The sequence below is a fragment of the Entelurus aequoreus genome, linkage group LG15 (assembly GCF_033978785.1).
Source record: "Entelurus aequoreus isolate RoL-2023_Sb linkage group LG15, RoL_Eaeq_v1.1, whole genome shotgun sequence".
NCBI lineage: Eukaryota > Metazoa > Chordata > Actinopteri > Syngnathiformes > Syngnathidae > Entelurus > Entelurus aequoreus.
This window is the reverse complement of record NC_084745.1, coordinates 53222681-53237645: the sequence shown is the minus strand read 5'-3', so window position 1 is coordinate 53237645 and position 14965 is coordinate 53222681. Positions and strand designations below refer to the sequence as shown.

General features: G+C 38.2%; 1 protein-coding gene across 2 annotated transcripts in view; it reads left to right on the top strand.

The window, feature by feature from the left end:
* The window catches only part of waca (WW domain containing adaptor with coiled-coil a), a 44956-nt gene that overhangs the window by 10555 nt on the left and 19436 nt on the right, over positions 1 to 14965 (top strand). For both annotated transcript variants that reach the window (XM_062021740.1, XM_062021739.1), the window contains exons 4-9: positions 2306 to 2397; positions 2672 to 2787; positions 2880 to 2998; positions 10389 to 10637; positions 11066 to 11188; positions 11273 to 11424. In XM_062021740.1, coding sequence (XP_061877724.1) covers positions 2306 to 2397; positions 2672 to 2787; positions 2880 to 2998; positions 10389 to 10637; positions 11066 to 11188; positions 11273 to 11424 — 851 coding nt within the window. The remainder of the gene's footprint in view (positions 1 to 2305; positions 2398 to 2671; positions 2788 to 2879; positions 2999 to 10388; positions 10638 to 11065; positions 11189 to 11272; positions 11425 to 14965) is intronic.

The following is a 14965-nucleotide window of genomic DNA, read 5'->3' as shown; positions in this document are numbered from 1 at the left end:
AGTTTATGTTTGTTAAAAATGTAAATACAAACAATATCAAGATAATGCAATGGAAAGTACTAAACGAGTAAAGTACTGTATATTAAAAATACATACAGTACAGGCCAAAAGTTTGGACACACTTTCTCATTCACAACACAACTGGTGGTCCCAACCCCATTGATAAAGCAAGGAATTCCACTAATCAACCCTGATAAGGCACACCTGTGAAGTGAAAACCATTTCAGGCGACTACCTCTTGAAGCTCATCGAGAGAATGCCAAGGGTGTGCAAAGAAGTAATCTGAGTAATTTTGGCTATTTTGAAGAAACTACAATATAAAAACATGTTTTCAGTTATTTCACCTTTTTTTTTTGTTAAGTACATAACTCCACATGTGTTCATTCATAGTTTTGATGCCTTCAGTCACAATCTACAATGCAGTGTTTCCCACACATTCATTTATTTGAGGCGGCCCGCCACGAAAAATTTACGTCCGCCACAAATTAAAAAAGAAATAAAAGATTTATTTTTTTTTAATTTAAAAACTTTTTTTTTTTTTTTTGGTCCTGTCCAGCTTCCCAGGCAAATCATATAGTTGATGTAGATGCCCATATAGGCTGTTCAGATTTACTTTACAAAAGAGAAGTGTAGGATACTTCTCTTGTTGCCTTATTTGTATTTGACCACTACTGTTTTTTGTTTATTTGTTACTGACTGTGGCAGGACACCTCTGCCTCTGTTTCACTTTATGTTGCTGGTAAATAATATGGTTGTAGTAGTAGGCTAAAGTTAAATTATTTAGTATGCACTAATTAGAGAGGCAGAGCTTTGAGACATTTTAGCTTTTATATTTTATAAGATATATTTTTTGTAAGAACCACAATTAATAAATATATTTCAGTGAATAACTTATTGTTCAAATCTGTATATAAATATGTACATAAAGTGTTGTCATTATATTGTAAAATGGATGGATGGATGGACGTTTAAAACAAAACTGTTATTATTAATTAGTAAGTATACATTTTTTGAGCCTTTTTAGAGAAAATCATATCATTTTAGTAAATTATGCAAATTACTTGATGATGTCATGTTGACCACGCCCATAGCCACGCCCCCACCGCCACAGGTATCTTGGCAGTTTATGGGAAACACTGCAATGTAAATAGTCATGAACATAAAGAAAACACATTGAATGAGAAGGTGTGTCCAAACTTTCGGCCTGTACTGTATATAACAAACCTTCAACAAAGTGATGACTGCAAACTTGTGCGTTCTTTGACTGGAGTGCATGCCACTTCACTTGTCGTCTTTCGTAAAACTTGCAGTTTTCCGCCCTTCTTTATTGCCTATTGAGGAATTCTGAAGAAACGTTTATCCTTTTCGCAATTTGAACAGTTCGTACAGCCGAAAACAACGCAAGCATGGGATATTTTTCTTTGAAAAAATGGCTCAATGGTGCCTAGTCCCCATTGCATAGAGACACTAGCAGAACCACCACGCATATTTAATGAGCTGCACGTGACGTCATGTAAACCCAAGCAATTGAACAATTTTGGAGACTAACATGAGGGCACGTATTGATCTTTTCAACGATCTAAAAGAACCGACAGGTTTAAAACATAAAACACCAAAGGAAAGGTAATTCAAATTTCTAAACATGTTTAGAAAACTAATTTCTTTCTTCAAGACAACCGTCACACTTACATACGTCATGACCAGTTCTGCAGATTAGACAATGGCGTCATTTATTGACACACACACACACACACAATGCTGTGGATGCATTGCAGTCCTGTGGGAAACACTGCTTTCCATACGGGCCACTCACACAGCTGCAGATGTCAGGTTTTGACAGGAAGTTGTATGTCGTCTTAATTGCCCGTCTGCGGGTCGACTAAAGTACAGGCGCTTCCTCACACCATGGGGGGTACTTGCTGTTTTATTTGTCAGATGTTCCATGAGATTGTTTGTACTTTTTCTTTTAAATTGCTGCCAAATGCTCAACATGTGTCATAACACAGTGTGGCTCTTCTTGGCATCACAGCCCCTGATCCTTCATACACGGCAAACTTTTTTCATACCAGTCATCATGTTTTGCAGAGGATGTAAAATAATATATAGATTATCCAGGTGAATTTATCAAAAATGTAAACTCAAATCTGTACGCACACCCATGCACGTGAAGAGATGATCTGCTCTGAAAGGTAAAATTGGGCGCAAAATTGGTATTAGAGGAACTGGAATGTTTTCCGACAAAAGATCCTCTTTCAACCCATAATTGTTCTTTGAAGACTAACATCTCCTCTGTCTTGTGTTACAGGGACCAGTCATTCTCCACATGAGAACTCTCACAACCACAGCACCCTACATAGCTCCAACTCACATTCGAACCCCAGCAAAACATCAGACACAGTGAGTGTTGCCTCTGCCATATCATCATATATTTCTATAATTGATAATTTTTGTCAGAGGAAAAACTGCCATTTATATAAAAGTGTGAAACGGGTACACAGCCTTAATTACTCATTTATTGTCTATGTTGAATCCACCTTTTAATTCAGAAAGTGTGCAAACCACCCAGCAACACCAAATGACGTTGCAACCTCTTGCATCAGACCCTTAAAAAAATCCATGCCCTGACTTTTGCTGCCAGTCTGAACCTGGTCCTTTGTTATATTTCTCTTAGCCTCATGAACCGGGGGATGACTGGTCAGAGCACATCAGCTCATCTGGGAAGAAATATTATTACAACTGCCGAACAGAGGTGTCCCAGTGGGAGAAGCCCAAAGAATGGCTGGAAAGGTAGAAATTATCCATGTTCCCCAAACACTTGACTGTGTGCATTCTATCAAATGCATGCACAACTGATGACTACATGGGCTCTTATTCTGCAGAGAACAGCGGCAGAAGGACACTACAAAACAAAGCGCAGTTGTCAACAGTTTCCCAAAGGACAGGGACTATAGAAGGGAGGCTATGCAGACATCAGCACCCCCTAGGTTTTCAGCAACAAGTAAGTGCTTTAAGTCGTCAATACTAGCATGTCTCTATGTGCTTTTAAAGAGTTACACATCGCTCAAGGCACAGTTCATTTGGCAGATGCACACAATGTCATAACACGGCATTCTCATCATAGTTGAGTAGTATGAATAGTCTTGAATAATGTTTTGGTTTGTAGATTATTGTTAAGTAGCTATTAATCTGTTATACTAGGGGCAAGGGGCATTGTTTACAAACTAAATCTGTGGCAAATAAAACAAAATTTTTAGGTTTCTGCAATAACACTGTAAAAACATGTTTGTTGAGTCTTCCTTTTAACAGCAGGAATGACATAATTTTTTGCCGTTTAAACACCAACTGCATTTAGCATGGTACATTTTTTGCAAAAGCTGCTGCCTCTGAACTCTGTCATCACACCTGTGTAACTAATTGGATATTATGAAAGCCAGATGTTTCTGTAAAAAGAAGAGAAACCTTTTGCCAGCACTCCAACAACAACAGCAAGTCATTGTCAAGTTGAAGGGGCAACAGCCTAGAACATTGGCTCATAGATTGGAGCTGCTATGCCTGTTTAGTCTCTCTGGCTGTTACTGGAGGGTTTACTGGTACTAATGAATAAAATAAAGTTACTATTGCTGGTATTTAGAGCTGTGGCTATTGAATATTTTAGTAATCGAGTATTCTATCGAATATCCCGATCGATTATTCGAATAAATCATATTTTGCTTAATTAAGGTTTAATCATACATGTTAAGATGTGCCCTCAATTGTTGTATTTGGCCTAATTGTGTTTTCTTTCCTAAACGCCTGTTTTTGATTTATATTATTGAAGGCTGACACGCACAGCTGAAGTGCGTCCGTGGTTGATTGTAGGGATGCACCGAAAATGCGGACAATTTACCGGTAGATTTATTTCCGTGTCACATTTGATTGTCAAAGATAGAAGCCAAAATGTTCACGGCTGTTTTCTGGATCAACATAAATTAGCGAAGCATGATGATACGCAGCCTCAGCGCACGTCTGCTAAACTTACATCTCATCAATAACGCCGTCTCAGACAAGAAAGCGCAATCTTGCATAAACATTTAATCCTCATGGTGTTTCCGTTCGGTTCACGTAACCCGTAGAAGTGACTGACAACTAAAGGCACGCCATGAACACTCCGCGGGATCAAACCATATCAATCACGTGCCAAACCGCTATATGTGTTTGTTTACGCCTAACTGATAGGTCGGCGAAAATGCCCTGCGAGCCTCAGAATAGAAGAAAGCATATTAAAGGGAAACTTCGGTTTTTTTCAACCTGGGCCCTGTTTTCATAATTTTTTCTGTATATGTGAGTGCTGGATAAAACATTTTTTGAGGTCGCGCCAGTATTGAGCAGGGCAGGCAGCCTCCAGCCCAGCTAACGCTCGTACACAGGGCAACTGGCTCTCGTCAAAATTCGGCCTATAAACATGCATTTTTTTCACACTGACAGGCTCAGATAGTTACAATGAGTGTCCGACAACATACTAGAAAGGAGAAATTAACGTATGTCTCTACCTTTAGCTGGAGATCGCTCTTTGTTGTGAGCTGTGTCCAAATCTCACCACGCTACAAATCTCGTTCCGAAATCTCGCGATAACTCGCGACAAATCAAATCGTCCACATCAGGCAAAAATTCAGCCATGACAGACAAACAAACAAACTTTTCTATAAAACTAAAATAACAGTCTTCGGTAATCCAACAGAAAATCACTTCAGTCATCTCTCTTCACCTCAGTCAGGTAACTGTTTTTCCACCGGTGTTTTGTCGCGAGTTATCGCGAGATTTCGGAACGAGATTTGTAGCGTGGTGAGATTTGGACACAGCTCACAACAAAGAGCGATCTCCAGCTAAAGGTAGAGACATACGTTAATTTCTCCTTTCTAGTATGTTGTCGGACACTCATTGTAACTATCTGAGCCTGTCAGTGTGAAAAAAATGCATGTTTATAGGCCGAATTTTGACGAGAGCCAGTTGCCCTGTGTACGAGCGTTAGCTGGGCTGGAGGCTGCCTGCCCTGCTCAATACTGGCGCGACCTCAAAAAATGTTTTATCCAGCACTCACATATACAGAAAAAATTATGAAAACAGGGCCCAGGTTGAAAAAAACCGAAGTTTCCCTTTAAGCAAATGATTTTACTCCAATTAAGGGAAGTAAAACATTTACATTGCATTTCTTATGTAGGCTCCTGAATAACTGCACGACTGCTTTCGTTTGGTTACTAATGAAAGGCTAATTGAGCACGACAGCTAGGACAGCATTTAGTTTTCAACACCTTTGGGTGGCATTTGATCACTTGGCGGGAGGGAGAGAACACATCCTGGTTATCATAATGAATAACATTTATTTTACTAACACAACTTTTGCGTTTACATTTCATAATAGATGACTTACCTCGCCTCTGGACGCCCCTCAATCGGATTCTTTCGCGATAGGTGCTACAGCATCAAACTTGTGCTATTGTGGTATGCGACCTCCACTTTGCAATGTTTGCATACTACTGCGTTGTCCTTCGATTTTGGTGTGAAGTGGTCCCACACATTAGACAACTTTTGTTGTTTCTTAATTCCCTCGTTTTGCTGTGGCTCTTGTCCACTGCTTTCTGTGGCGGCTAGTGTTGACTATAAGGTAAAGCAAGTTGAAGTTACAGACATCCTTTCACACATTGAAATCGCTGTACAGACAAGTCGTACATGGCAGAAGTGTCGCAAAGGTCACGTGTAAAAAGATGGCCAAAAGAGGGTTCCTGCTTCACACACCCTTAAATACGTACACACACATTGTTGTTTTGCACACTTGCCGATGGAAATATGGACAGACAGATATTTTTTACACACAGACAAATATTTTTTACACACAGACAAAGCAAAATACGGACAGACAGATATTTTTTTATACACAAACACATCATAATACGGACAGATAGATATTTTTTACACACAGACAAATCATAATACGGATGGATATTTTTTTTTTTACACACAGACACATCATAATGCGGATGGATAGATTTTTTTTTTTTTCCCTTAACAAATCTAATACGGACATATAACTTAACACACACACGCGGATATGATTGCACACAGCAATTGATATACAGACCCACAGTTGTGGCAGTGTTGGATGTCAGGGTTCTTTTGTGGCTCGTTTAGAATGGATGACCCGGCATTTTCAGGCTCGACAGTCTCTTTTATTTCAGTTTCTCTGGTCTTTTCTCCCCCGTCCCTCGCTCACGCGTGCTCCCTCTCCGCTGTCCGTCCCCTCATGGTCCCGGACGCTGCGGAAGTTGAGTGGCCAGCACTTGCATATTCCGCAGAAAACGTCGTCTTCACGCATTTGTACACACACACGTGAATTGGATTACACACGCACAGATTGACATACACGTTTGCAAATAATTTTGCCGCAATAACACATCCATAAGATACTGTAAGACATCGACAGAACACCAGGCCGGGGAACTTTATTTAGCAGGTAAATGTACTTTAAAAATGTTGGTTACTGTGCTTTTATTGACATTTGCTTGATCGTTGAAAATGTCAGCAGAAAAGGTTTAGTTGCACTTTATTCAAATAAGATGTGAATGCATTGGCTATTAATTATTGTTTACTTGTTTGTATTCACAATTAATTTATACATAATTCCCTTACAAGAAAATACCAGGAATATAAGAATCTTCACCTGCAGTATCCAGTATTTATTTCACAGTCACACTGTGTGATGTTTTTTTTAAGTTACTGAATTGATTTCAATTCACTAAATTGTTTCGAATCGAATCGTTCTAAAAGAATGAGATTGTTGCTGAATCGTACCGACAACCACAAATATCTAATGGGATCGTTGCTAAAACAAATAGTTAAACCCCTACACTTCACTGGTAGGCGGCCATCTAAATGCAGGCATAACTCCGATGTGGGCCTCAAGGGAGTGCTTGCGGCCTAACAATGGGTTCAGCCCTATGATTACAGAGCTTCCCCTAAACTGACAAGATACCTGTAGCGGTGTGGTCATCAAGTAATTTGCTATGATGGTATGATTTTCTTTAAAAAAGGCTCAAAAATGTCTACATACATTTAAAACATCTGTTATTATGAATTAGTATTAACATATATATTTTATCGTTTTGCCATATTTTCAATTGTTGCTGCTTTTTGTACATTGTACTTTGTTGAGATTTTTTCAAGTGTTTCTAGACTTTTAATTACTTTTTTAAAATTAAAAACATTTAGCAACAAATCCAGCATCTTTTTCTGGTGTTAATATAAAATGTAGTCGAGTTTAGAGACTCTTAACTTCCGTCCCTCTATGTCGCTGACAAAAGAGGCTCGCTTGCGCGAGCATGACATCACACTTGCTTGGCATTGTTGCTCTAGTTCAGGGGTCACCAACCTTTTTGAAACCAAGAGCTACTTCATGGATACTGATTAATGCGAAGGGCTACCAGTTTGATACACACTTAAATACATTGCCAGAAATAGCCAATTTGCTCAATTTACCTTTAACTCTATGTTGTTATTAATAATTAATGCTATTTATCTTTGTGGAAACACTGATCATCTTAATGATTTCTCACAATAAATATATATAGAAACAGATAAATATCAATATGCAACACTTTATTTTTATATTTTCTCTAAGTGCACATTTTTCAAATTGAACATTTTCAATTGATCACTTCTAAGACAGTCTTGTGAAATCACAATATCCCATTTTAACTAGCTAGCCACTAACATTTTTTAACAAATCATGAATTACTTTGCACCATGTTTGTACAAATAATAACTCATGTAAAATACAAAAGTTAACTCTCAAATTTTTTAATAAATCATGTCACACTTTGAACTGGACACCAAATCTGTTATCTGTTTCTTTGTCAGTTAGTGAAGACCAAGTCTTTAAAATATTTTCTTGGATTTTCAAATTCTATTTGAGTTTTGTCTCTCTTAGAATTAAAAATGTCGAGCAAAGCGAGACCAGCTTGCTAGTAAATAAATACAATTTAAAAAATAGAGGCAGCTGCTATTTGAGCTATTTTTAGAACAGGCCAGCGGGCTATTCATCTGGTCCTTACGGGCTACCTGGTGCCCGCGGGCACCGCGTTGGTGACCCCTGCTCTAGTTGGACTTTTATCTACCTAAAAGCTGCCACTCTCCTCTTAACATTTGCACATTTTGTAGATGGTTGTCTGCGGGTATATTTGCAATATATATATATATATATATATATATATATATATATATATATATATATATATATATATATATATATATATATATATATATATATAAAAATTAAGTCCACATTGCAGAGAACCCTCCAGACAGTCACCATGGAGTGCGTTTTGTTTACATCAGGTTTCGATTGTGTGGTTTTCAGTGATCAAAGTATTTTTCCGATGGTCACATTTTGACTACCTCACTTGTCAATAGTGCGCAAATAGGCTATATATATCAATTCACACTGAAACGACCAGCTAGTGTGAATGTGCTGTGTTTGTGGGGTTTGGATTTGATATACATTTTTCCCATGGTCACAAACACACCGTCGGTGCCTGAAAGGTGATTGGCAGAGAATGAAGAAGTGTTGTTTGTGTGTCCGGGGAAGCGCGGGAGCGAGACAAAAGTGTTCGCGCGGGAGGTAAACCTGTCTAATTGTTCAGTTTGTTAATCTTAAGATTGGTAATAAAAGTTAAAAATAGCATTGGACTTTGTGATTTCTTCTGGGGGCTGCAATATATTATATTACTTTAATTTGTTTTCAAGTAAAAAAAAACACTTATTTTCAAAGTGTGGCGGTAATCAAAATGCTGAGGCGGTGTGCCACATTCAATTACATTAAGGGGAAACCCTGGTTATGAAAGACTGCTTTATGTTGTTGGGTTGAGCGATATAGACAATGTACGATATACTTTTGTCTGACGATAGTTTTTAATACTTTCCTGAAAATGAATGTTGAATCCCGGCAAATTTGAAAGTGACAAGAGAACAAATACTTCCTCAATGCACTGCAGAGCTAGCTAGTGACTAACGTCCTTTCAGTGTTTTAGCTATTTCTAAATCACCAATGCTTAATAAAAAAAACAAAAAATACAAGTTGACATGTTCCAAAGTAAAACAAGTGTCAGGGTGCGGTGAGCGTTGCTTGCGCGTGACCCCAAGGATGCAGAGAACGGTAGCGGAATGCAAGTAATAAAAACTATTTATTACTTACAAGGAAGCGTGGAACCACAAAACAGCACACGACGCATCGGTCCTCGAAAGGAAGAACAAGAATGATCCAACACTCAAGCAGGGACCCAGGTGGAACTAAATAAAACTAATTAAACAAGGAACAGGTGTGCTGACAGGACATGGAACAGCAAGTAAAGGTGCTGCAAAACACAGCAGTGTTTCCCACACATTCATTTATTTGTGGCGGCCCGCAACAAATACATTTTTATTTTTTTATTTATTTTTTTTGTCCTGTCCAGCTTCTCAGGCAAATCATATAGTTGATGTAGATGCCCATATAGGCTGTTCAGATTTACTTTACAAAAGAGAAGTGTAGGATACTTCTCTTGTTGCCTTATTTGTATTTGACCACTACTGTTTTCTGTTTATTTGTTACTGACTGTGGCAGGACACCTCTGCCTCTGTTTCACTTTATGTTGCTGGTAAATAATACGGTTGTAGTAGTAGGCTAAAGTTAAATTATTTAGTATGCACTAATTAAAGGGGCAGAGCTTTAAGAGACATTTTAGCTTTTATATTTAATAAGATATATTTTTTGTAAGAACCACAATTAATAAATATATTTCAGTGAATAACTTATTGTTCAAATCTGTATATAAATATGTACATAAAGTGTTGTAATTATATTGTAAAATGGATGGATGGATGGACGTTTAAAACAAAACTGTTATTATTAATTAGTAAGTATACATTTTTTGAGCCTTTTTAGAGAAAATCATATCATTGTAGTAAATTATGCAAATTACCTGATGATGTAATGGTGACCACGCCCATAGCCACGCCCCCACCGCCACATGTATCTTGGCAGTTTATGGGAAACACTGCACAGGGACCAAAAAGGAAACACTGACAAAACAAGAGCACCAGGACAGGAAGTGATTCTAAACACAGGAAAACCCAAACATAACCAAACTGTCAGTAGCACTTCTGACAACAAGATTTTCTTAAATCAAAGTCATGCATTGTAGAAGGTCAAACATTTGACGGAATACTGTAGATTTGACACTAACAATGGGTATTGAACTGAGACTGTATTATGCTTATGCTTTTAATTATTGATGATGATATTGATTTTTTACTGTATCCAAGTGGTTAAAGACTGAACAGTTGAAAATTCTTACCTGCTCGTTTTTTGTTTTGTTCAGAGTCAGCACAGGTAGAGAAGCCCACAGCGACTCATGCAACGCAGTCTTCATCCTCTGGCTCAGGAAGCTTAAACCAATCGTCAGGCACTCCGGGATCATCAGCATCTACGGTCCCGGTCTCCCCGGTCCTGCAGTCCCCCGCCCCTCCACTTCTCCAAGACCCCACATTGTTACGCCAGCTTCTTCCAGCACTTCAAACAGCGCTGCAGCTCAACAATGCAAGTGTGGACATGGCAAAAATCAATGAAGGTTTGTGTGTTTGCTATTTTTGTTACATTATTAAGGATGGGTACTGAAATTCTGTTCAATGATGAAACCACCGATGTCGGCGGTTCTAACCAGACTGAAAATAGTACCGAGCAATGCTCGTTTTGGTGCTAAATGAATGCAACAAGTGCTTTAAGGTGATATTGTCCAACAACGTCTCGTAAGTAATGTGGAATCCTGACAGTGTGATTCTATTTTTAAACTATTGCCGACATGCCAAAAGCAGCCCTTCAGTTTTAACACAGCACACATTTCGCCGTCGCTCTCCACACCAATAAACTCTGCACCAGTCACAGTCACTGGGAGGTCCATTCATGAAACCCATACCCATGAATGCCCCCACTCCTTAGTGTTTGGTTCATAGACGAATATTGCTTTTAAAGGTGACTTGAGTGTTTTCCTTCCCGTAGTTCTGACAGCTGCCGTCACACAAGCTTCGTTACAGTCGATGCTTCATAAAATCCTCACTGCTGGACCATCAGCTTTCAATATTACTACTATTCTGTCTCAAGCTGCTCAACTCTCCAGCCAAGGTAATAAAAACCTAACAACTTTGTCGTAAGGTTTGGATTATTGTGCTTGGTGATTATACGGTCTTGTATTTGTTTTGTCATTAGTTGCTCAGCAGTCGAACCAGTCGCCAATGTCGTTAACATCAGATGCCTCGTCGCCCAGGTCCTACGTTTCTCCCCGGATCAGCACACCACAAACGAATGCTGGTCCCCTCAAACCCCTACTCAGCACACAGACGGCCATCTCACTGTCAAAGGTAGAGACTTATTTAACAAAGCTGTTTCAGAGTTTGGTAATGCTCGTGGTAGGGATATGCGCTAAGGCCTAAAATATATATTGCGGAATATTTTGCAGCCTCCTGCGATAACGATATACTGTACATCAAAATAATTCATTTGCCATATAAATCATAATAGAACTATTTCAAAATGGTGCACAAAGGCTCCTAACTTAGCTGCTGACGTATGCAGTACCAAAAAGTTTGTCACTTCCGGTTGTATTCTTTTTGTCAAATCTATTATTCTACTTGTTGATTCAATGTTAATCGCTGATTACACTTCTGTTAAAATGTAATACAATTTGGGTATGGATCCAATGCCAAGTAGTTGTAAGAGCAGTATTGATCATACCAATGCTGATACTCCAAATTTTCAAGATCATCGAATAACTAGATCTTTGATCACAATTACTATCAGACAAAAACAACAATTATCATTATTTCTTACTATCAACTCTGATTTAAATCCTTTGGGTTTTGCCTAGAGATGTCCGATAATATCGGCAGGCCGATATTATCGGCCGATAAATGCGTTAAAATGTAATATCGGAAATTATCGGTATCGTTTTTTTTATTATCTGTATCGTTTTTTTTTTATTTTTTTTTATAATTTTTTTATTAAATCAACATAAAAAACACAAGATACACTTACAATTAGTGCATCAACCCAAAAAACCTTCCTCCCCCATTTACACTCATTCACACAAAAGGGTTGTTTCTTTCTGTTATTAATATTCTGGTTCCTACATTATATATCAATATATATAAATACAGTCTGCAAGGGATACAGTCCGTAAGCACACATGATTGTGCGTGCTGCTGGTCCACTAATAGTACTAACCTTTAACAGTTAATTTGACTCATTTTCATTAATTACTAGTTTCTATGTAACTGTTTTTATATTGTTTTACTTTCTTTTTTATTCAAGAAAATGTTTTTAATTTATTTATCTTATTTTATTATTTAAAAAAAAAAAGTACCTTATCTTCACCATACCTGGTTGTCCAAATTAGGCATAATAATGTGTTAATTTCACGACTGCATATATCGGTTGATATCGGTATCGGTTGATATCGGTATCGGTAATTAAAGAGTTGGACAATATCGGAATATCGGATATCGGCAAAAAGCCATTATCGGACATCCCTAGTTCTGCCCTTAAGCCAGTGGTCCCCAACCACCGGGCTGCGGATCGATTGGTACCGGGCCGCACAAGAAATAAATAAAAAATATATATACTGTATATTTCTTAAAATTAAATCAACATAAAAAACACAAGATACACTTACAATTAGTGCACCAACCCAAAAAACCTCCCTCCCCCCATTTACACTCATTCACAGTCATTCGCACAAAAGGGTTGTTTCTTTCTGTTATTAATATTTCTGGTTCCTACATTATATATCAATATAGATCAATACAGTATGCAGGGATACAGTCCGTAAGCACACATGATTGTATTTCTTTATGACAAATGAGACAAAAAGGTTGGGGACCACTGCCTTAAGCCCTCGTGTACCAAGGGACTTTTTCTTGACTTTGTAAACAATAACAAAAACGTCAAAAAAAATATTTTGTGATTATTCTATAATCACAAAATATTTTTTTTGACCACTATAGTATCCACCATGTATTGATTCTATATTTTGGTATGGTTGCTATAGATATTTTGATCAATCTGCCCACCTTTGTTGACATTCTTGAGCTTTATCTTAGCAGTTAGCAAATCCTCCTACGGTGTGTAGTGTAACATGTTTAGCTATTCTTTGTCCTTCAGTAATAATGGTACTTGTGAGAAACTTAGACTATTTGCCGACAAAAAGCTTCTGGTCAATAGCATAATTGACGGAATCAGTTGAGATAAGGCATTTAACGTCTTCATAAGCCCTCCACTCAACTTTCACACATTCTTACAACCATTTTTTTAGGGGTGTAACAAATAACCAATATAAATTGGGAATTAATTTAAACGATGTGAGTGCATCGATAAACGGGTCCCAGGACCAATCCAAATGAAACAAATGAATCTGTTACTGCCAGAAGTCTGCTCAGCGTAGCGCTCTTTCCCTCTCTCTGTTACTTTGTCTCAATTTGGCGACAATATCCTTGGCAGTGCACTCTCTGTGTCGTTCTCTCTCTTTGTGTGTATATTTCCTGATTGAACAGCACTGAAGTACATCAGTGGCACGAATAACGTCAGAGGGGTTTTCCAAAGTTCTTCAGTGTGTTACTGTAATAACAATAATGACATTTTATGTCACTATGTCATGTCAAAAGCGACACGAATACTTGTTTGCTGGTCTTTTAAAAATGATATTTATTTGGAGATAGAGTCATTTATAATGTAATATCAATCAATGTTTACTTATGTAGCCCTAAATCACGAGTGTCTCAAAGGGCTGCACAAGCCACAACGACATCCTCTGCTCAGATCCCACATCAGGGCAAGGAAAAACTCAACCCAATGGGACAGTGACAAACCTTGGAGGGGACCGCAGTTGTAAGAGTCCAGTCCATAGTGGATCTAGCATAATATTGTGAGAGTCCAGTCCATAGTGGATCTAACATAATAGTGTGAGAGTCCCGTCCATAGGGGATCTAACATAATAGTGTGAGAGTCCAGTCCATAGTGGATCTAACATAATATTGTGAGAGTCCAGTCCATAGTGGATCTAACATAATATTGTGAGAGTCCAGTCCATAGTGGATCTAACATAATATTGTGAGAGTCCAGTCCATGGTGGATCTAACATAATAGTGTGAGAGTCCAGTCCATAGTGGATCTAACATAATATTGTGAGAGTCCAGTCCATGGTGGATCTAACATAGTAGTGAGAGTCCAGTCCATGGTGGATCTAACATAATAGTGAGAGTCCAGTCTATAGTGGATCTAACATAATAGTGAGAGTCCAGTCCATAGTGGATCTAACATAATAGTGAGAGTCCAGTCCATAGTGCATCTAACATAATAGTGTGAGTCCAGTCCATAGTGGATCTAACATAATAGTGAGAGTCCAGTCCATAGTGGATCTAACATAATAGTGTGAGAGTCCAGTCCATAGTGGATCTAACATAATAGTGTGAGAGTCCAGTCCATAGTAGATCTAACATAATAGTGAGAGTCCCGTCCATAGTGGATCTAACATAATAGTGTGAGAGTCCAGTCCATAGTGGATCTAACATAATAGTGAGAGTCCAGTCCATAATGGATCTAACATAATAGTGTGAGAGTCCAGTTCATAGTGGATCTAACATAATAGTGAGAGCCCAGTCCATAGTGGATCTAACATAATAGTGTGAGAGTCCAGTCCATAGTGGATCTAACATAATAGTGTGAGAGTTCAGTCCATAGTGGACCCTAACATAATAGTGAGAGTCCAGTCCATAGTGGATCTAACATAATAGTGTGAGAGTCCAGTCCATAGTGGATCTAACATAAGATTGTGAGAATCCAGTCCACAGTGGATCTAACATAATAGTGAGAGTCCAGTCCATAGTGGATCTAACATGATATTGTGGG